This window comes from Nomascus leucogenys, chromosome 8, assembly GCF_006542625.1.
Source record: "Nomascus leucogenys isolate Asia chromosome 8, Asia_NLE_v1, whole genome shotgun sequence".
Lineage (NCBI taxonomy): Eukaryota > Metazoa > Chordata > Mammalia > Primates > Hylobatidae > Nomascus > Nomascus leucogenys.
In genome coordinates this window covers 3,928,083-3,948,614 of record NC_044388.1, presented here as the reverse complement: position 1 = coordinate 3,948,614, position 20,532 = coordinate 3,928,083, and the positions used below count along the sequence as shown (strand labels likewise).

Sequence of the window (20,532 nt, the reverse complement as noted above, 5' to 3'; positions counted from 1 at the left end):
CTCAGATCTGGCAAATCAGTCCAGGAACACTGCATGTGATCTCAGCCCTCACCTACAGCTATCTGGACACAGCAGTCTGATGGACACAATGTTTATCTACACAGGGAGGTCCTGCCCCGGGCTGGTCAGAGAGAGGGCCTGCTCCTTATGCAGAGAGCTCTAGTGACTTGTCCCGGCTCCCTGGGTCATGGTTCTGCCTGTCCCCTGCCAGTCTGCACTTGGCCAGAACTTGTTCTACTGGGACACTGTCTACAGGCACAGGCCAGCTCCTCAGCGCAGCACCCAAGGCCCTTCTCATCCGGCTTTCCTGACTCTGTCCCTGGTTGGCTTCTCCACCAGGCCCAGTGTACTCAGGGCCAGGACGGTGTGGCTCCTCTCTTTGGTTTCCCCTCTGCTTAGACTGCTCTGCTGACACGAATTGCCCACTGGCCTCTGACTTGTTCCTACTCCCCCACCTTCTCCCAGGCTCCCAAACCTCCCCCTCCATGCAAGTGGGACAGATAGTAGGGCATCATGCTCGAGTTCAGGCTCGAGTTCTAATCTTACAACTACTGCTTGCCAGCTGTGTGTGCTTGAGCCAATTGCTTAACCTCTCTGTTACTCAGTTGTCTCATCTGTTATGGGGGGCAATGGCAGCAACATCTTCCTCCTCCCAGGTTTGTTGGGAAAACTGAATGAACAGACAGTACCAGATTCACAGTAACAGCAAGTACGCTGCATGGCTGTGCCCTCATTGGAGTTTAGTTCTTGCCAAGAGCAGCCTTTCAGCACTCATTTTCCAGGGAGTAGGTGCTTGATCTGTTGGCTGGTTAGGGATGTACCATGAGATGTTTTCTACATACAATCTCTTGATCCCTGAGCCTGAGAGCTGAGTTTCTTTCCTGGATCTAACAGCCCTGTGGAGACTTGGACAGCACTTATTCCTAGGCTATCGCACAGCCGTCTCTTCTCTGGAAGGTCTGGTCTCCAGGGCTCTTCGCGGAGCTTGTCTTCCTCCGTCAAGTTTGGCCTAGGAGACGGAATCCTGCAGGAGCAGGCCTGGCTGGGGATGCACATAGACCTTCCCCGGCACAGAAAGGACAGTGCCTGGGGACACTCAAGGCCATCTTCTCTGAAGCCCACCCACATGGACAGACTAGAAAGAAGCCACTAGCACACACCCGGCGTCTCCTTGTGCCAGGCACTAAGTTAGGCGCACCCCACAAGGTCCAGGTCCTGGTCCTTCAGCCCTTGCTCAGGTGGCTACAAAGTCAGCTCCAGAGCCTGGGGGTTGGGGCGAGTTCTCCAGAGCCTGGGGGTTGGGGGAGTTCTCCAGAGCCTGGGGGTTGGGGCAAGTTCTCCAGAGCCTGGGGGTTGGGGCGAGTTCTCTAGAGCCTGGGGGTTGGGGCGAGTTCTCCAGCTGTCAGCCTGTGGCCACCCTGGAGCATGCTCAGAGGGAGCGGGCTCCAGCCCCCTGCCTTCCCTCGCCCCAGGCCTCAGCCTTTTCTGAAAGAAATGTTGTGTTCCCTTGGCCCTCCCCCCTTGCCACATGCCCTTCCTCCCACAGAGCCCGGGTCCCCCAGGCTACAGTCCAGCAGTCCCTCTGTGAGCAGACTTCCAGCGACACATGGCTTTGTTAGAAACCTCATTAGCAGAGACAGAAAGGCGAGAGGCAGCTCAGAGAGGCATTCCAGGTGTCAGTTAAGAGGGGCCGCAGGAGGAAAAGGCCATTAAACCACAACTAAGGTCAGCCCCCGGTAGAATGAAAAAACAATAAACTGAGACCTTGGAGAGTGGTGGGAAGGTAACTGGGGAATTGAGGGGGGGGTACCCCTGACTCAGGCTGGGGACGGAAGGCCTTGGGTCCTGGAAGGGCCACCAGTTTGTCTTGCCTGATGCTGGGAGTCCCAGAGGCTGTTCTATGTAAACTCCTGGAGGACAGGGACTGGGCCCCAGGAGACTCTGAACCCCGCGCCCAGCACACGCTCAGCACACCACGGGCACTGGGCACGCGCCTGATGAATGAGTGGAGATTGAGCCTGGCGCACAGGAGGAGGCTGGAGTGCTTGCCATGCATTAGGCGCTGGGCTCGGCACTGCCTGTCTGCAAACTCTTCATACCCCAAGACGTGAGTATTATTAGCTCCCTTTTAAAGATAAGCAAATGTAGACACTAGGATGTGTTATTCTGGGGCTCCCCAGGCTCTGGGAATTCACTAGAACTCTACCTATTGATACTTGGAACTTCTGAAACAGACACATTCCTTCATTCCAGAATTAGTCATAAAAAGGCTGAATGAGGCCGGGCGCGGTGGCTCACGCCTGTAATCCCAGCACTTTGAGAAGCTGAGGCAAGCGGACCACCAGGTCAAGAGATCGAGACCATCCTGGGCAACATGGTGAAACCCCGTCTCTACTAAAAATACAAAAATTAGCTGGGCGTGGTGGCGCACGCCTGTAGTCCCAGCTACTCAGGAGGCTGAGGCAGGAGAATTGCTTGAACCCAGGAGGCAGAGGTTGTGGTGAGCCGAGATCGCACCACTGCACTCCAGCCTGGTGACAGAGCGAGACTCCACCTCAAAAGAAAAAAAAAAAAAGGCCGAATGCCTGTGGAGGCTGAGGCAGCACACTGAAACTCACTCCTGAAGAGTCATTAGAATGATTGTCTGGTATCTGGAATTCCCTGGCCTGCCAAGGATGATGGGGGCTGCCCCGAGCTGGGGAACATGCTCGGCTGAGGGAGGACAGTGGCAGGCCTGTGTGCACTCCCAGCGTTGCTTCAGTGAGCTGTTTGCCTTCACTGGGCAGGGACCCACAGGGGTCATGTATTTTTGTCATGCCCGATGGGGAATGCACATGATTTATGAAGTTTTTTTTTAACCTGAGGCTTCCTCATAAAGGAGCTTTGAGAAGACTGCAGCAAACCTGGTTATGAAAGGCCTTCCTTTCTGGGATCTGCTAGACATGGTATTGCTGACTGCCTGCCCTCAAGAATGAGGGACCACGTGTGCTCCACCCTAGGTGTGGAATGGCCCGAGACACCAGGAAAACTGCACGTGGATTTGTACCTGGTTCCCTTATCCCATCTCAGGCTTCTTGCCCTCTACACCCTCTTAGCTGACATTTCTACCCCCAAGAAACCTGCCCCAAGAGATCTCTGAGTCCCTGATCCCTTATGCCCTTGACATCAAAGGTCCAAGCTTCCCTGGACAAGTCACTTGACCTCACTGAGTCTCTTTTCTCATCTGCAAAATGAGCATAAAAATATCCACCTTGAAATCTTCATAGTAAGGGATTTAATCAATGCCTCACCAGTTGGAAAGCTCTCTGAGCTCTCTCTCTCTCCACGTGTCATTTAATCTTGTCTCCCTAGCACCTGACAGAGTGCCAGGCACATGGAGGCCAATACTAAATGGCAACTTATAGAAATGACTTCTACTGAATTCAGTGAATTCAGTGATGAGGAATAAGTAAAATGTGTTTGTAAACTGCAAGCACAGTGCCTGGCACTTGGTAGGCATTTAGAAAATTTGGGTTACGCCTGCATTTGAATCTGACTCTCCCCTACAGATGCCGGACCTAAGACTCTGGCCCCAGTGGTGAGGCAGGGACCCCAAGTTTCCAGCCATCTCCTCCTGGCCTGATTGGGGCTGCAGGGGACCTCTGCCAGTCTCCCTCCTTGGCGCCCCCTCCCACATCCCAGACCCCTGGCCTCTTGATATCCCAGCAGCAGCCCCCACAGCCCCTCTGGGGTGGTGGGCGTCCCTGTGTTGGCATAGCTAGGCGGGGCCCCTCTCCAGGGAAGGGGCTGAAGGGTGTGAAGGACTGGTGTGTATGACTGTGCCTATTTTCTCTGAAGAATCCTGCCTGAGCCCTGCTATAAAAATAACCTGCCTGGAAACCTCATCTCCAAGGAGTAGAAAGAAGCTTTTGTATCCAGGGAAGCTGCTCTAACTAACTGCCTCCCTGTACCTTCGCCTCAGCCCATGCATCAAGGAGGAGCCAGCTAAGGTGATGAGGGGCCAGGGCAAGGGAGAGGGATGCGTGGGGAGGGAGGAGGGGACGGAAGGGCAGCTCAATAGCCTCTTGCCCTGAGCACGGCAGAAGCCTCTCACTTGTCTGCTTGACCCAGGAAGATCCAAAGGAGGAACTGCGGGAGAGACGGGGAAAGAGGAAGTCAACAAGAGAAAAAAACAAGATACACTGGATGTTGAGGGAGACAAGGAGGCCAGGAGACAGAAGATCAAGTCCAGGACAGAGGAGGGGCATGGGGAGAGTGGGGAGGAGAGTGAAGTCAAAGGAGAAAGAAAACCAAGAGACGTGTATGCAGAGACACAGAGCTCAAGGGATCAGAAAGAGGCTGTGGCCATGTTTACAGACGTAGCTTAGCATGTGGTCCCCACCACCAAGGGAGAAGGCAGGCACAGCCAGGCTGTCCCTGCCACCTGCTAGGTTCCTGCTCTGCTGCACAGCCCAGCTTCCACTCTGGCTCAGGCTGTGGCAGAAAAGACAAAGGTCCCCGGAGCACCCACTATGGCTGGGCCCTGGGTGAGGCACGAGACCAAGCCCCACTAAGGCTTCTCAAAGTGTTCCTTCCCAGGAGCCAGGCCTGATGGCAAGGAGCAAGTCTGCACTGTCACTAAATTAAGGAGGCCTGGATTCAAGTCCCAGTTCTCCCGCTTTTTAGCTGGGAGACCTTGTACAAACCACTTAGAATTTCCCAGCCTGGTTCTCTTATCTGTAAACCATAAATAATAAACCTCCCTGTCTATCTCCCAGGGCTGTTGAGAAAATCTATGGAAGCATATCTGAACAGGCTCTCCAAGTCGTATGGTGCCAGCAAGACAAGAGGGAATGACCCATTCCTTTAGCCATGTTTCTCTAGGTAGCCATCTTAGGATCATGGGTGGGCCATACAGAGAATGAACCAACATAGGAAACTCTTATTATCTGTGTTTTCACAGTAGAGGAAACTGAGGCTTAAACAGGTTAGTAACATGCTCACCATCGTGTATTAATAGCTCTTAGGCAATAAAACATGAATCCAGGTCTCTATATTCAGAGTCTGTGTAGACCCAGAGCGCTGGGCCTTCTCTCCAATCTGATGGCAGAGGCTGCCCAAGAATGACCTGGGACAGTCTGCTCCACTTCCTTTAAGGATGAATTAATTTCCAATTGTTCTATGCAGGCCTATCTCTCCTTGGAGACTGCACAAGCAGGTGAGCATTAAAGGAAGACGGAAGGCCAATTTTCGCCCAATATTAGAAGAACATTGCTATTGTTCCAGCAACGAAGTGAGCTGCCTGAAAGAGTCCGAGCTCTCTGTGGCTGCGAGGCCAGCAGGCCAGGACTTGCAGAGACCACTGGTGCCTATAGGAGGCACATGCTGGGTTTGACAAAAGAAAGCCCAACATTTTATACTCCTTAAGTCCTCCCTAGCCCATGCCTTGGTTTCCCCATCCGTACAGTGGTCAGAGCAAGACTAGATGAAGGCTGAGGTCTTGTCTAGCTCTAACTTTCTAGAATGCTGGAATTCCCAAAGGCAGGACTCCAGGCCTCAGGGTCTGGCCGAGAGAACAGAGATGTGGCTGTTTTTCCAGCTTGGTAGAACAGTGGAGCTTATTGAGCTTGCAGTTCCCTGAAACAGAACCAGTCGAAAGGCACACGCAGAGAAGGTAAATTCATCTGTGGGTCTGGTGAGAGTCACCGAAAAAAATGTAGTGCTGAGGACTGTCCATGGAGAGCCAATTTTCAACTCATAGCCTGTGATGCTGCACCCAAACAATGAGAACAGCACACTGGGCTCATCCAGCCACGGCCAGAGGGAAAACAGCGATCTTGCAGATGATGTCCTCATCAACAGCACAGCGACCAAGAGGCCCTACGTGGTGGGGGCTCCTTAAAATGGTTCCTGTTCCCTTGCAGGCCTGGTCAGGTGGTGTTTGTAAAGCAAAGGGAACTCTTTTGGAAATTTGCCTTGAATTAAACGATTGTTGTTCGTGTGACCAAGAGGTGTTTATTTCGGTAACAGAAAGACCTTCCTAAGTTTTGAGCCCAGAGTTAGAGTGAGGCGGGCTGGGGTCTACTCCCTGGATATGTTTGAGTTAGACTAGAGGCTGGGAAGTGGACAAGATGCTGTTGTAAAGCTTCTAACGATTGGTATTCAAAATAAAAGCAATTCTAACGATTAAGTATAAAGAAGTCTGACGAAGTTCTAACTTTTGCCATGAGGATTACTTTGATGCTTTAAAAATATGAAATATCAGAAATTAAATCTTACTTTTTTATATAGTACCCTGCCTTCCTGTGTCTTAAGTAATTTCTAGTCTGTCCTTGGCCCACCTAGTCCCGAGGACTTCTAACACCACAAGCCCCAGAGCAGAAAGACAGGCTGTACCGGAGCGGAGCAGGAGGTCACTGTTGAGCGGGAGCAGGGAGCAGGAGAGGTTTTGGGAGTGGGGCCCAGGCAAGCAGGAGGAGCCAGAGAAAGTTAGGCTCCCACAGAGCTGTGAATCATATTCTTCCTGAGCTTAGGAAATGTAACAATGACCGCCATCCCTACCCTCAAGAGGAGACAGACCTCAGATCCAGAAGGGCCATAGAAAAAGTGGAAGAAAACCAGTCTTAGGAGTGTTCAGTAAGAGAAGTAGAAAAGGCACTAGAGATGCCCTGATTCCCTGCTCCCAGTGGAGCTGACTCTACCCTCCAGAACCTCCGGGCCGGGACTCCTTCCTGCATACTCTGGTTCCTTCTAGATGCCACTCTGGGGATGAAGAAGGCTGGAGTTCAGTTCAAGGGGACCTGTCAAGTATCCCACTGGCATATTTTCCAGTCTTCCTCACTCTTTCTGATAGCACAGAGGCTGGAAGGGGGCAATGGGAGGGATTACAGGAAGAAGACAGAGAAACAGTGTTAGCAAGTGGACTCTCAGTCTTTCAATAATCAATAATAATTAATTAATATTAATAACTGCAAATTAATAAGCATTTGCAAAACTCTTTTAAGTAATATAAACAGTTAATAAGTCTTTCATTCCTGGCCTCCAAAAGAAGTAAAATGTTTGTCTGGGGAGCAGCCAGCTTACAGGCCTTCCACTGATTCTTCCTAACACAGTCCCTCCTGCCCACCGTATCTCCCTAGCAATCCTGTCCCTTGTCCCTGAGCCACCCATCCTTTTAAAAATCCTGTAGAGTGATGAGGGCTGGCTGTTTTCTGGCTGACAGTGGGAGGGACTGGAGACCCCTGTATGCTGGTGGGGCAGCCCAAGGTCCCTGAGGACCCAGGGGTGGAGAGCTTCTTGTGGAAGCTGGAACAGTGAACAAAGAGGCTTTTGAGCAAGGCCTCGGCGAAAGCTCTGGAGAGCCAGTGCCTTCATCCAGCCTCCCAGCTGCCCTCATACCCCCAAGGACTGGCTCAGGTAGACTGCTGGCTCTGGCCTCTTCTCCCCAGAGAGATCCCTCATGCAGCTTTGTGCCCCAAATGCTGCACCGCAGTGCCCAATGCATCTGAAATGTCATCAGAGATGGGGTCATCCCCCCAGTGTCCTCTCATTCCTTCTCTTCTAAGAGTAGAGACTTTGGAGTCAGACAGATCTTCTCTCAGTACTAGTGTCTTCTATTTGCTGGTTGAGTGATCCCGAGCAACTGACGATCTCCAGGAGCCTCGGTTTCCTCATATGTGAAGTGGAAATAATGGTAGTGTGTGCTTTATTGGTTTGTTACACAATGCCTGGTACATAGTAAGCACTCAGTAGACACCAGTATCACGGTTATGATTCCTGATATTCACCCAGCCTCCATTCCACGGCTCCTGCTAGACTGGACCCCATTCAACAAAGGGGTCCATCCGGTGAGAAAGCATCAGTCTGACCCGGAGCTGAGCTCTTCCTGGGTGTGATAGGGGCCTGTGGTTCCACAACCTAGGGGTATAGGATTGGGGTCATGTAGGGGAACTAACTTCAGACACTAGGGGCAAGGTGATGTTGACACTGACCTTAGATGACTGAGTGGACCCTAATGGCCATATCCGCATCACTTACAAAGAAACTGACTCATACAGAGTCTTGGAATGTTCAAGTTCACTGGTTCTCAGCTTTTGAGGGGGTTCAAGGGTCCCAGAAGAAGCTGGCTAAACTCATGAAACCTCTTTCCAGCAAAATGTAGAATTCTACATGTTTTGTGTATCATTTCAGGGGGTTATCTGTGGCCCTCAGGTTTACCCCTCCTCAAGCTCTTCTCTCACCTCACAGTTCAGAGACTGAAGTCCAGCGGGGTCAAATAACTTGCCTGAGGTCCCACAGTTTGCTAGTGGCATAGCTGGGGCTTGCATCCAGATGTTAACAGTCCTCTCTTTCGCTCCACTGGAAGGTGGCATCTCCATGCTGTTCTTTGGCTGAGATTGTGTTCATTCCCCTTCCCGGGCACTGGAAAGTTAGCAAGTGCCACCAAGGTGGACTGCCTGGGGTTCTGAGGAGGTTGTTTAAGGGTTAACTCAGGTGGGTCCCAGACTGGGTAAAAAAAACTAAAAAAGGCAAAGCCAGAGCCCAAGCCAAGAACCAAGAGCCACCTTGCACATGGTGGTAAAGGGTTAAAAGAGCTGAGTGTGGCCATGTGTGTGTGCTGAAGAGCAAGGCTGCATGTGCAAGGGCGCACGTCCCTCATTCGCACATGCTGGTGGTACAGGACCAGCACTGCAGGCCAACCCGGGAGAGAGGTGCTGCGCACTCCTGGTATGAATGGGCCTCTGTCTGCAAAGCTGTGTGAGCCTCTGTGTGTGCAGGTCCCATTAACTCACCCTCAGCCACATGTGGAAAGGGGAGGAGAGGCCTGGGGAAGCCCAAACCACTCAGAGTTCTTCTGGTTTTAGACTGAAGTAGAAGACACAGGAGAAAGAAATTACACAGTCCGAAACTCAAAATAGCACACGCACATATGCATACATGCTCCCCACCCCACTGGTGTCTGGTCATAATCTTCTCTTCTCAACCCTATTCTCAACCTATTACCCAGCTGGGCACTTTTGGGGGAAGAATCTTCAGCTAATTCCTAAACCAGACTCTAGAAAGCTGACTTTATTTGCTGTGTGGCCGTCTCAGATTTGTCCTGTGCCTGAGTCTGGGAGTGGCAACTCATACCCTGACTCACCTTCAGCTCCTGCTACGTGGGTTCATCCCTCCATCCAGCCATTGGGCCTCACTCACACCACTGTGCCTGTGATGGACGGGCTTGGCTCACATTCTGTCCTGGGCCCCAGGTTCCCACTCCCCCTTCTAGTGCTCTGCGGGCCTGGGCCCCTATTGCCTTTGGCTGTGGTTTGTTTAATGGAGCAGCTCCCATCTGGGAGCAACCCAGAGCTCAGGACACAGGGAGATGGTTGTCCAGGCTTGCTATTTTTTCACCAGAGGAGCCAAACCACAGTGATGGGCTCAGTGGCCTGGCGGCACCTTCCTCATTCCTCCTATCACTAGCCTGGCCTCTATTCCCCTGGCTGGCCCTGACTACCAGTGGCCTCTGATGTAGGAATTCCAGTTACCCATTGAGAGACTTCCTGGGTTGGAGTCTGGTCCCCTACACAAGAAGAGAAGGAAGATCTGAAGTAGCCAAAGCTGAGAGAGAGAACTTGGGGACCAAAGGATAGGCCCGTAGACCAGCGACCATACTACATTCCTCCCTCTATCCCCATGCCTGGCACAGAGTAGCTCCTAGAATACTGAGTAAGCAGTTGAATGAATAGAAGGATGAATGGAGAGATGGGTAAATAAATAAATGAAGACTCTTAGATTCATGTAAACATTCTGTTAAAAATCGAATTTGATTCCCTGGCCCCGATATAGGAAAGAAGGAAAAAGAGACCTAGCTTCAGAAGGTCCAACCATGCTATCTTTGAGTCTAAGGTAAATAGCTCAGCTCAGGCCCTTTATGGTGTGTCTTCGAGACTCCTTAGAGGTCTAGGATTTGGTAAAACTGGCTTTTCCTCCATTCTTATGTCTACTTCTCAGGCCTCTTCTTGCAGAGCCTGTTTTGCCCACTAGAAGAGGCTTTACAGCTGCACAAAGCAGCAATGAGTTGGGGTGGAGGTGGGTGGGAGGCGATGTGGCTCAGGCTGCCAGGTGCCATGGAACTGAGCCCTGGGACAGGATATTTTAGGCTTGGGCTAGAGCAAAGTGTTACATGCCTGGGCCAAGAGATGCAGAAAGTTTCCAGCACCATAGTAGGCATTCACTAAGTACTTGTTGAATGAATGAATGAATAAATAAAATATTTCTATGTCATCTCCTCTTTCAGTGATACCACACAATTCTTTTCTGGGGGTAGACAGGATTTTCAAGAGCCCTAGACCACTAGGGACCTTCTTTTGAGGGTAGAATGAATCAGGATCAGTAGCCCTGCTGCAAGAGAAAGGGACAGTGTGTATACCTCCTCACCACCCCACTACCCATGATCTTCACCCTCCTTCCTCACCCGTACCACCAGTTACTGTGGTGTCGATACGGAAGTAGGGGCTACCAGGAGGGAGCAACATAAAGCCAGCCTGTATGTGCATGACCAAGTGAGTGAGGGGATGTGAGATGGTCTCAAGCTCTGGGGAAAGGCCTTCTCACCTTATTGGCTGGGGTGTAGGATGGTACATGGAACTGAGGGGCGTGGGAGGTGGAGGATGGTCCTCTGGTGAGAAGGGGAATGGCTGACGAGAGATAGGCATCTCCACACCACCAAGGCCAGAGCTGTGGGGCTTGGAGACTCCATTCAAGAGTCCTGTAGTTCCCTTTCCTAGCCAGACACAAAGGACCTTCTCTGGTGCTGAGATCTTCAGTGAAATGCTCAGAGCTCCTCAGGAGACCTTGCTGCTGGGGTTTGGTCACTATTCTCTGTTGCAATTTGCCTTAAGAGAGCCCAAGTGGGTGCCTCCCCTCTGACTTAGATCTAGAAAGCCAGGGTTTTGAAGCCCAAAGAGGCTAGCCTCTCTTTCCGTGCGAGTTGAGCCCATTTTCTGAGCAGACACAGGAGAGCTGTTGGCTCAGGGCAGGCAAGGAAAGGCTTCGTGAGCCAAGGGAAAACAATTAGGAGTAATTACCATCAAGAGAGGCCTCCAGTGAGGGGTGAGGGTGGGAAAGGCCGTCTGTTGAAGAGGAAGATGAAAGTGGCAGACTGATTTTGGGGATGAAATAGGAGAGAGGGCGGGAGGAAGGGTTGAGCCAGAATGTGTGCTGTCTTCCTTCTCCAGTAACAGGGCGGCACCCCTCCCCCTCAGTCTGTAGCTGAACTAACTTCCGCCTCTACAGGGCAGAGGGGCTCAGTGTATGGGGGTGGGAGGTGGAGGAGAGGGAGGGCACAAGGCTCTGCATTCCTGACATTCTCAAACCAGTAGGAATGGCCGAGGAAACTCCACGCTGAAGAGACAGAGCAGAAGACACAGACCAAGGCAAACAGATAAAATAGAGCACTAGAAATATTTCCAAATTCCTACAAGTATAGGTCCCCAGGTCATCCCCAGAGAGGGCCACCGCCTGGCACACTGGATTCCTGAGGCCATCGGTGGGGACAGGCTGAATCCACTTGATGTCTCCCTACCTCACCACCTTCAATCCCCAGGCTTCCCCTTTCTGGATTCAGACTAGAGACCTTGAGGGAAAAGAGGTTTGCTAATGTGCACAGCCAAGAGCAGAGGATGAAAGTACGAGCCAAAAAGAAAAAGGACAGACAGGACAGGGTTGTCATGGGAGAGGTGAGGAGAATTCCTTGTTATCCCTGTCCGGAGAAGCCAAGAGAAACTGAACCCAATGGCAGAGGGATCTTCTCATTCGCCTTGACCTCCAAACTATGATGAAAAGACAAATAAGGACCTCAATCTTGCTCACGAGAGAAAAGCAGAAGATGACTTTGAGAACTTTGTCAAAGGTTCTCTTTTTTTTTTTTTTTTTTTTTTGAGACGGAGTCTCGCTTTTTCACCCAGGCTAGAGTGCAGTGGCTCAATCTCGGCTCACTGCAAGCTCCGCCTCCTGGGTTCACGCCATTCTCCTGCCTCAGCCTCTCCGAGTAGCTGGGACTACAGGCGCCCGCCACCACGCCCGGCTAATTTTTTGTATTTTTAGTAGAGACGGGGTTTCACCGTGGTCTCGATCTCCTGACCTCGTGATCCGCCCGCCTCGGCCTCCCAAAGTGCTGGGATTACAAGCGTGAGCCACCGCGCCCGGCCCCAAAGGTTCTCTTATTTGGTTTCACTTTGGTCGAGTCCCCTTGGAGTCTAGGTCAGGCATTTTTCCTGTTGAGATGAAGTTGTGTGGCCACGTGGAAGCAGCAGATTCTAGCACTTTTAGGGGTTTTGGAGTCATATGCTCCCTGTTTCTGTCACTGAAAATCTGTGAGACTCTGGGCAAATTATTCAATCCCTATCCTCCTCATTTTCTCGTCTGAGAAATGGGGATAATAATGTACCTACATCATAGATTTGTGACGATTAAATGAAGTAATACATATAAAGTATTTGGCATGTAAGTCTCAAGCCAGGGTCTCGATAAATGTTCATATTATCATTAACACTATTTGAAGACAACAACTCTAACTGCCAAATGGACAATGAACTTGAAGCCAGAGACTCTGAGGTAGGAAGTATAAACTAGACACAAAGATGTGAGAACCTGGCATAGGGTGGAGGCTTCATGACGGAAGTGAAGCACAGGTCAAAGATGCTAAATAACAGGAATTCATTCTTCCCTTCAACTATTCTAGGCACCTGGAATACATAATGACCAGAACAGATATTTTAGTGAGAGATGGATAAAACAAATCATTTAATACAGATTGGGCATCCCAAATCTGAAATGCTCCAAAATTGAATTTTTTTGTGTGCTGACATGACACTCAAAGGAAACGCTCATTGGAGCATTTTGGGTTTCAGATTTGGAATGCTCAACTGGTAAGTATAATGCAAATATTCCAAAATCTGAGACACTTCTGGTCCCAAGCATTTCAGATAAGGGAGAGTCAACTTGTAATATAGTTAGATGCTGTTAAGTGCTATGGGGAAAAACTGAGGGTAAGAAAGCTATAGGGTGTGAGAATTGGGGTATAGGGTGACATTCCACCAGAGCCCAGAGGAAGCATTGAGTAGAATGGCCCTGAGGTAAAAGCACGCTTGGCTTCTTAGACAAACACCAAAGAGGCCATTGTGGCTGAGGCAGAGTGGGCAGGGGAGAGTGGTGGGGGATGCTACTGGAAAAGTGGTGGGTTGACTCTTACAGGCAGAGATGATTGGCTGGTGATGGGACAATGGAAAAATGAGGCACAGGAAGGTAAGGAAGTAAAATATTTTTCCTGGGGTTCAAGGAACAGGCACCCCACCCCCTTCCCTTTGTAACGTTCTGCAGAGCCCAAGACTAGACCAGATACCCAGGGAGTGGTCTGGGATAAAGGCTGACTCTGACTCATGGTTAGGTCCAGGTCCCCATTCTCAGGGACAGTCTATTGCCTGACTGGTGATACCTGGTGCAGACCCAGGCATTCGTCAGCTATCTTTAACCACATTCAGGAATCAGAAGAGCGAGTGGCTTGAAGATTTCCCTACTCACTCCATATTCAATTGACTTCAAAGTCTTAACTACGACTAAAAGAAAACCTTAGAATTTGAGAACATCCTGGGGACAAGAAGAGGATCTTCTAACCCAACATAGAGAAAACTATTCCCCCAAAATAATAGATTTTTGAGAAGTTGGTGCTTTCTTATGTTTTACTGTCATGCATGTGAGTTTTACAGGTAGAAAAGTGGCAAGCACTTCACTTCGAAGTTATATTGTGAGAAGAAAGAGGTGCGGGAGAGGAGCAAAAACACAAGGCCACAGTTAGCAGGGTGGGTTGGAAGTCCTGACTGGTGTGTTTGGCCTCAGGAAAGTTCTCTGGCAGGCTCCACAGACAGGTTTGGTTTTTTAAAGTGCCAAAGAGCCAAAAATTTGCATGTTATTTGCGTTCCACACTTCACTTCCAGGTATATGGGATGAAATAAATGAATGAACAGTATTCAGACTCCTGGGTAAGGGGTGGACTCAGAAATCCAGACCACACCAAGGATCCAATCACTGGTCCAGCTTGGATCAGGAGACACAGGCACAGACAGAGACAGAGCAAACAGCCACAGAGACAGGGGGACAGAGAGACAAACACCATCAAGTCCTTTTTACCAGGGAGTTTCCAGTCAAAGCAAGAAAGCAAGATCCACAGTTTATTTTAAATAAGTCAACTTTTTAAAAATTAGGAAGAATCATATAGATAGGCAGATAAAGGCAACATTATCCCTGCCTTACCTCCACCTTTGCCCCTTCATCCTCTACTTCTAGCTCTGTATGGAAGTACATGCCTATGAGTCTGCCTTCTTGATAAGGTGTATTGCTTGGTGTTTGCTTAGCCTCCTAAATTAGTTAACTATAAGGTCTACAGACTCTAATAGACTCTAAGATCCGGAGGACAAGGTCAGCAGGCTATAAAACCCTGAGAACAAGGTGGCTTTTATTTCCATAGTCAAACCATCTTTTCACTCTACCCTTCAGGGCGCCTAAGCCCAGTGCTTAAACACATGATTGTAAGACACCTAGCCTAAGGGGCTTCCTAGAAGTAAAAGACTCAGAGTCTCAATCTATGAGGGATGCACAATATCACTGGAAATAAAAAGGATGGAGGAAACTATTTAACAGAAAGCTGTGTAGAGAAAATACTTTCACAAGGCCCCTGGGATAGAGACTGAGAACTCCCACCCACCCCAAAGAGCATGCTAAATGCCGAGGAAGGTGTTTTTGTTAAGGGCAGAGTGGAGTGTTAGGTTTGAGGCCAGAGATGAACGATTTGGGATCACAAAGGAGGTTGCAGGCTGCCATGAGCAGTCTTCCTTCCTCCACAATAATTTTTTTCTTTTTGAATTTTTTTTTGTGTTGCCCAGGCTGATTTCGAACTCTTGGGCTCAAGGGATCCTCCCACCTCAGCCTCCCAATGTGCTGGGATTACAGGTGTGAGCCACTGTGCCTGGCCCACAATGTTGTCTTTCTAAATAAATGTTGAATAATTACCTCTATCTCATCACTGGCAGGCCAGAAAGAAACAGCTTTTATTCCTGGTTTGAAAAAAAAGCACCAAATCATTTACCTGCCCTTGGTGACTACATGTCTCAGTCCATTCACGATGCAAAAGGTGAATTACAATACAAATACCATGTGGACTTATTTTCTGATTATAAGGGCCGCAGATGTCCAGATGAGAGATATTAAGATCATGTGATCAGGGAAGGCATCAAAGAGATGGGATTACTCAGTAGGTATTTGTGAAAAGAATAAAAGTAAATTGAATGAGGGGTCCCCAGTGGACTGGACTCTGGACTTCTTGTGTGCCACTCTTCCACAATTTTTCCTTTCCTAGCACTTGCATTCTGCAAAGGATAAGGCAATCTCCAGAAGTAAGGAATTGATGGCTACTCCTTAGACTGGAATGGAGAAAAGTCTGCAGCTAAGGTCTTGTCGCCTTAACTCTAAAACCAAGCCAGTGTTAAGCCAGTGGCCTTAAAAATTTAACTTTGAATCTCTGCCTTGACTTCCTCTTCCCAGCAACATTGTGGCGCTTAATACCATTCCAGAATCTTAGAGTTTGATAAGACCCCTGGACACCTGGTCTAACCATTCACATAATTGGAATTATCCCTACCACCTCCCTGACAGGCCAAAGAGACAGCCCACAATAACATTTCCTCGAGGTCCCTCTCCAGCTCAAAGCCTCCTAGCCACTCTTTTCTCTCCCACAAAGGAAGCATGTGTAAGGTATCCTTTATTTTAACAGGTGACCAGCATAACCCTCTGTCCCATGTTTCCTTTTCCACCTTCAAAGCTGGGAACGATAGTGTGTGTTCTTAGTAGACAGATGTTAGGAGTCCGTACAGGTAAAACAAGGCCCTAGACTTATAATAAAGGATGCTGAGATGAGCCTTGTCCCTTCCCATATTTTTGGAATTCCAAGTTGTAGATGCATTGCTCCTGGGCAGGGAAATAAGGTACCCTTCCCAGGAGTTCACCATGTGGCCTGTTTAACAATAGGGCCTAATAGCCTAACACCTCTTTTTCTGGCTCTCTTCGGTATGTGAACTCCCAGGGTGAAAGCATCATATTCCACCTCATGCTGGTCCATCCAGGTGGACCAAACAAAAAGAAACCCCAGGTGTCAGTCCTCTCTCTTACTCCGGAAAAGAGATATTTACAAGCTGGAGGGATGGCATAGGACCAGAAGCTGAAACATTAAAAACATTGGGGCTCTTAAGTGAACTCTTCCCCCTTTACCCACTAGAGCCGCTTAAGGGCCGTGTAAAACCAGGCAGTAATGGACAGGCTATGGGATGGGGTTGGTGGAAGTGCTTTTCCAGGTTATCTCTGTTTCTACTTGGGATCTTGGTGCTAACATTGCTGGGGGCAGTGGGTAGAAGATGCTAGCATGATTACAGTGGCTAAAGAATACAGAAATTAATTCCACATAGAATTATGAAGCATCTCATATAGAGGAGTCAATTGACACAAATTCCCCAGGCTGGATGAAGGAAAAGTACTCTTACATTCAACCCTAAATAGGACTCCTGGGAGCAATGGTGGGTCCCAGGTGACAAATTGGATGTAACTAGCCTCTGTGCCTCAGACCATGTGTTTCTCAAATGGGTAAGAAAGGTCTCTCTGATATTCTCTGTTCAGGGTCTCGGAGTGATTCTTGGGACTACAGTTTCTGTTGAGGTCTCTATAGCTGGCATCTAGTGCTTATCATCCCTCAAATATTCCTTTTTTAGGAAAGGCAGGTGAATATGAGCACTGGACACAGGAGAAAGGGGAAGACAGGAGAAAAAAAGTCTTATTTAGTTTAAAGCAAATTACATAAGATATTAATAACATGCCTTTGGGCCACAAAATGCAGAAATACCTTTTTTTTTTCCTGGTCATCAAAGCCTACCCCTAAACAAAGGGGAAAGTTTCCAGATACTACTTCTGCTCTTGTTGGCTAGCTCAGGAAAGAATGGTCCACTGTGTAAGTCTGTATTTGGACCAGGTCCAGGGTGGTAAGATGGTCTCAGGGTCACTAACTTCTACCTTGTGCAAAACTGCATTAGTCAGAAAGGGGGCCCAAATTCAGACAGGCTCAACAATTCCTTATATATTTTTCAAAGTGCTTTTGTTGCATGTTTCATTTTCTGCTATACATGGCAATAAATATTTGTTGCTTTGGTCTGTACAAAGTCTGTGAGGAAGGTAAGACAGATGTTACCTAAATGGACAAACAATAAATACAGAGAACAATCTTGTTCTGAGTCCCCCAGACAATAGTGAAAGAACCTGAAAAAGGTCTTTTGATTCATAGTCCAAATCTACACCATATTGCCACCTTTCAAGTTGTTGCTTACATACAGTAAATACCAAGAACCAGACAATATTCCAGGAGTCCTGCAATGAGACTGCATGCCACAGCTTTCTAAAAGAGAATGTGAAGGTCCCCAGCAACTCATATATATAAAGCTATTTATTTCCTACAGAAAACTCAAAAACAAAGAAAAAGAAAGAAAAATAAAGAGAGATAGAAAGAGAAAGGGAAAGAAAGAGAGAGAGAAAACAAACACACAAAAGGTGGTCTTTCCCCAAAAGGCAGACAGTTGAAGGAGGACACGTAGTTGCTGGAGTGGAAACAGTAACATTCAGTTAACAATGGAATATTTAAAAAAAATAGTTTTCTTTTCAAATTGTAACTTGTGGTAAAACATAGAAAAATGTACTAAACGAGCTTGTATAAAACAGTAAAATTTTCAAATAAGCCCAGGGAAAAAGCACAATGCTGGAAAGAATGCGGTACAAGGGGAGAGGAGAAAAAGATTTCATACAAAACTACCTATTACAATACAGAAAAAAGTATAAAATGTTCCTACTTTGGAACTTAAGTACAAAATGACACTGGCATTTGATCACTTCACTATCTAAGCCTGAGGAGCTCTCAGAGGGTGGGGACAGATGCTAGAAAGAACAAAAGGAATAGCAGTTTTTAAATCTCAAGTTGATCAGTCCAAACTCCACCCGTTTTTTTTTTAGCTGAAAATATCACCTCCCTCTGTAACCTCTACCCATATGGCAAAGTTCATCCAGGCCTCAAAATATTCCATTAGGTAGTCCACAAACACCCTACTCATAGGGGCTGGGATCTGTGTGTGCTGGAATTTGGAAAATGGAAATAAATCTACAGGCTAAATGGTGAACACATTCAGTCTTTAAAAAAAAAAAAGCATATCCCTGTGAAATTTTATACATATACATAGATATATATGTATATGTATGTGTATATATATGTATATATATGAAATTCTCTGTGGTTAGAAACATATTTAAACTAGCCACAGACCAAACTAGACCTGCATTCATCCAATGCTGGAATTTTATGCTAAATACTAAGGTCCTTTTTCCTCTTGGTCAGAAGTAGGCAACAGTAAAAGTGGTGCTTTGTTGCGCCACCGAAACCGCTCCCTGGGTGGGTCTTCCCCCTATCATGTGTTGGTAGCACATGCAAACCCCTGCTTTTAAGGAAAGGACTGCTTGGAACTTTGGGACCTGTCCAGGGCTCATGTGCTGTGCCTCCGGATAGGATGAAGCTACAGATGATAAAACAGCTACATATAAAAGCAGATGGATTTTGTATAGGGACATATAAATAGGAAAGGTCCTGGAGGAAGGGACTTATGCCTGTGCCCCAAAGTCCAGTTTACAGTCACATTCCTGACTATACATCGTGAAAATTGTGTGTTTGTGTGTGTGTGTGTGTGTTTGTGTGTGTGTATGTCCATGTATATGCTGGTGGTTTTTATCCCTACCTTTTGCCCATGCCCTTTCCTACTTCTTAGTAAGGCCTAACAACAAGAATTTATATGAAACCAAGATTCTTTCCAAGCTTTTCTCAGTCCCACAATTAGGGACTGAGTGAGGCTGGAGCCCTTTGAAAACAAGATGGCAGAACTGAAGAAGTGAAAAGCAGTCTCTCTCTTCAGCTTAGGGATGTCCCTCACCCCTTTCACAGCACCAAAGTTTCTTTGCAAAAATAGTATCTGAGATACAAAAGGAAAGGCAGATGTGCTTGTGAATGCATCTCGCCAGGGCCTGGTCCAGGATCAAGGGTGTTACAAGAACAGAGGGCTGGGAGCAGCTGTTTCCAAGGTCTCTGGCTGTAGACAACAAAGAGCTGGTCCCCCACATGGTCAAGGTCTGCTGACTGGGACAGTCTTCACAAGAGTTTCCGGTGGAGGATCTCCCAGACCATCCGCTTCCGGAAGTACGGCATGTGTTGCTGTAGGGACACAGACACCCTTCATTTTCAATGCTTTTGTCTAGACCTGATACTCCTTTCCCCATACTTCTTTCTTTTGCAAGGTTTTCAACAAACAGTCTCAGTTGCATTTCTGGTCTTTTAAATTATTCATTCTTGGTTACATGTGGTTTTTTTCTTTTCATTGCTTTTTCTATTGTAATTTCTATTGTTATTTTTCATCGTTATAGCCTTAGAAGTTACACTGGGTATTTCCAGGAATCCCCAGGCTATGCCCACATGTCTCTAAGCATTTTGAGAATGGTGTCTAATAAGTCCTCTATGTTGAACTTTTAAGAGGATATGAGCCTAGGCCTAAAAATAAAAAATTTACCTTTTAGAATAATTAAGGGAACTTCAAGAGTCAGCTCAGGCTGGTCTAGACAAAGGGCTATGGTAGAAAAATCTGGTAAAGCCACTGATTCAAACAGAAGTAAAAGACTTAAGTGGAGAACACATCAGAATAAACCATAATCTCTAATCTCAATCCACTTTGGTCTGAGAGACCACACGGACAGAAATGACCAATCACTCTCTAAGAGAAGACTGACCAGATTCATCAAGTGAGGCGTCAGGGGAGGGGGCAGCATAACAAATTACACTAGGAGATTGAGGTATGGCCTATTCCCAAACCTGACTACTAACGAAATGCAAGGGAACTAAAGAAACTTGCTCTGGTCCCAGTTCTCTCTAGAAGTTACAGTAGGTAGAGGAGACAGGCAGAGAAGGTTCTGCTCTTGACCAGGAAACCTTTACTACAATAACTGAGGTGTGGTAACCCAGGACGTGGCTTATCACTAATTTTCTTTTGTGATGTGGCTCAGGCAGTAACCATCAGTGTTATGAATCATGGGCTGAAGCATGCTAAAGGTTAGGGCAGAGGCCCCTAAAGAGAACAACTGGAGAGAAAAACATCTACAGGGCAGCTTGGAGACAAGGTAATCCTAGAGCTCCCTATGGAAGGCTCAGTTCACCTGTGTGAAGTTGATTGGTCTGTCTTTGGTAATACAGTCAGCATATTTGCAGGCAAACATCCCACAGTCACTTCCATTCATCTGCTGTGGAATTTCCTGGAAGACCAACAACAACAAAAATGACATCTTTCCAAGCTTCTTTCCTTCTTAGATTAAAAATAAGAACCAAAAGATATAAATTGTACAGGTTTCTCTAAATTATAAACAGATGACTCTGGCCCCCAAGGACAACAG

The 20,532-nt window shown here is 47.8% G+C and overlaps 1 protein-coding gene across 2 annotated transcripts in view; it reads right to left on the bottom strand.

The window, feature by feature from the left end:
• Positions 1-16,822: 16,822 nt before the first annotated feature.
• SENP1 (SUMO specific peptidase 1) overlaps positions 16,823-20,532 on the bottom strand; it is a 62,485-nt gene continuing 58,775 nt past the window's right edge. For both annotated transcript variants that reach the window (XM_030816671.1, XM_004088642.3), the window contains exons 17-18: positions 20,299-20,394; positions 16,823-19,306 (exon numbers count right to left, since the gene is read on the bottom strand). In XM_030816671.1, coding sequence (XP_030672531.1) covers positions 19,244-19,306; positions 20,299-20,394 — 159 coding nt within the window. In that variant the 3' untranslated portion in view covers positions 16,823-19,243. The remainder of the gene's footprint in view (positions 19,307-20,298; positions 20,395-20,532) is intronic.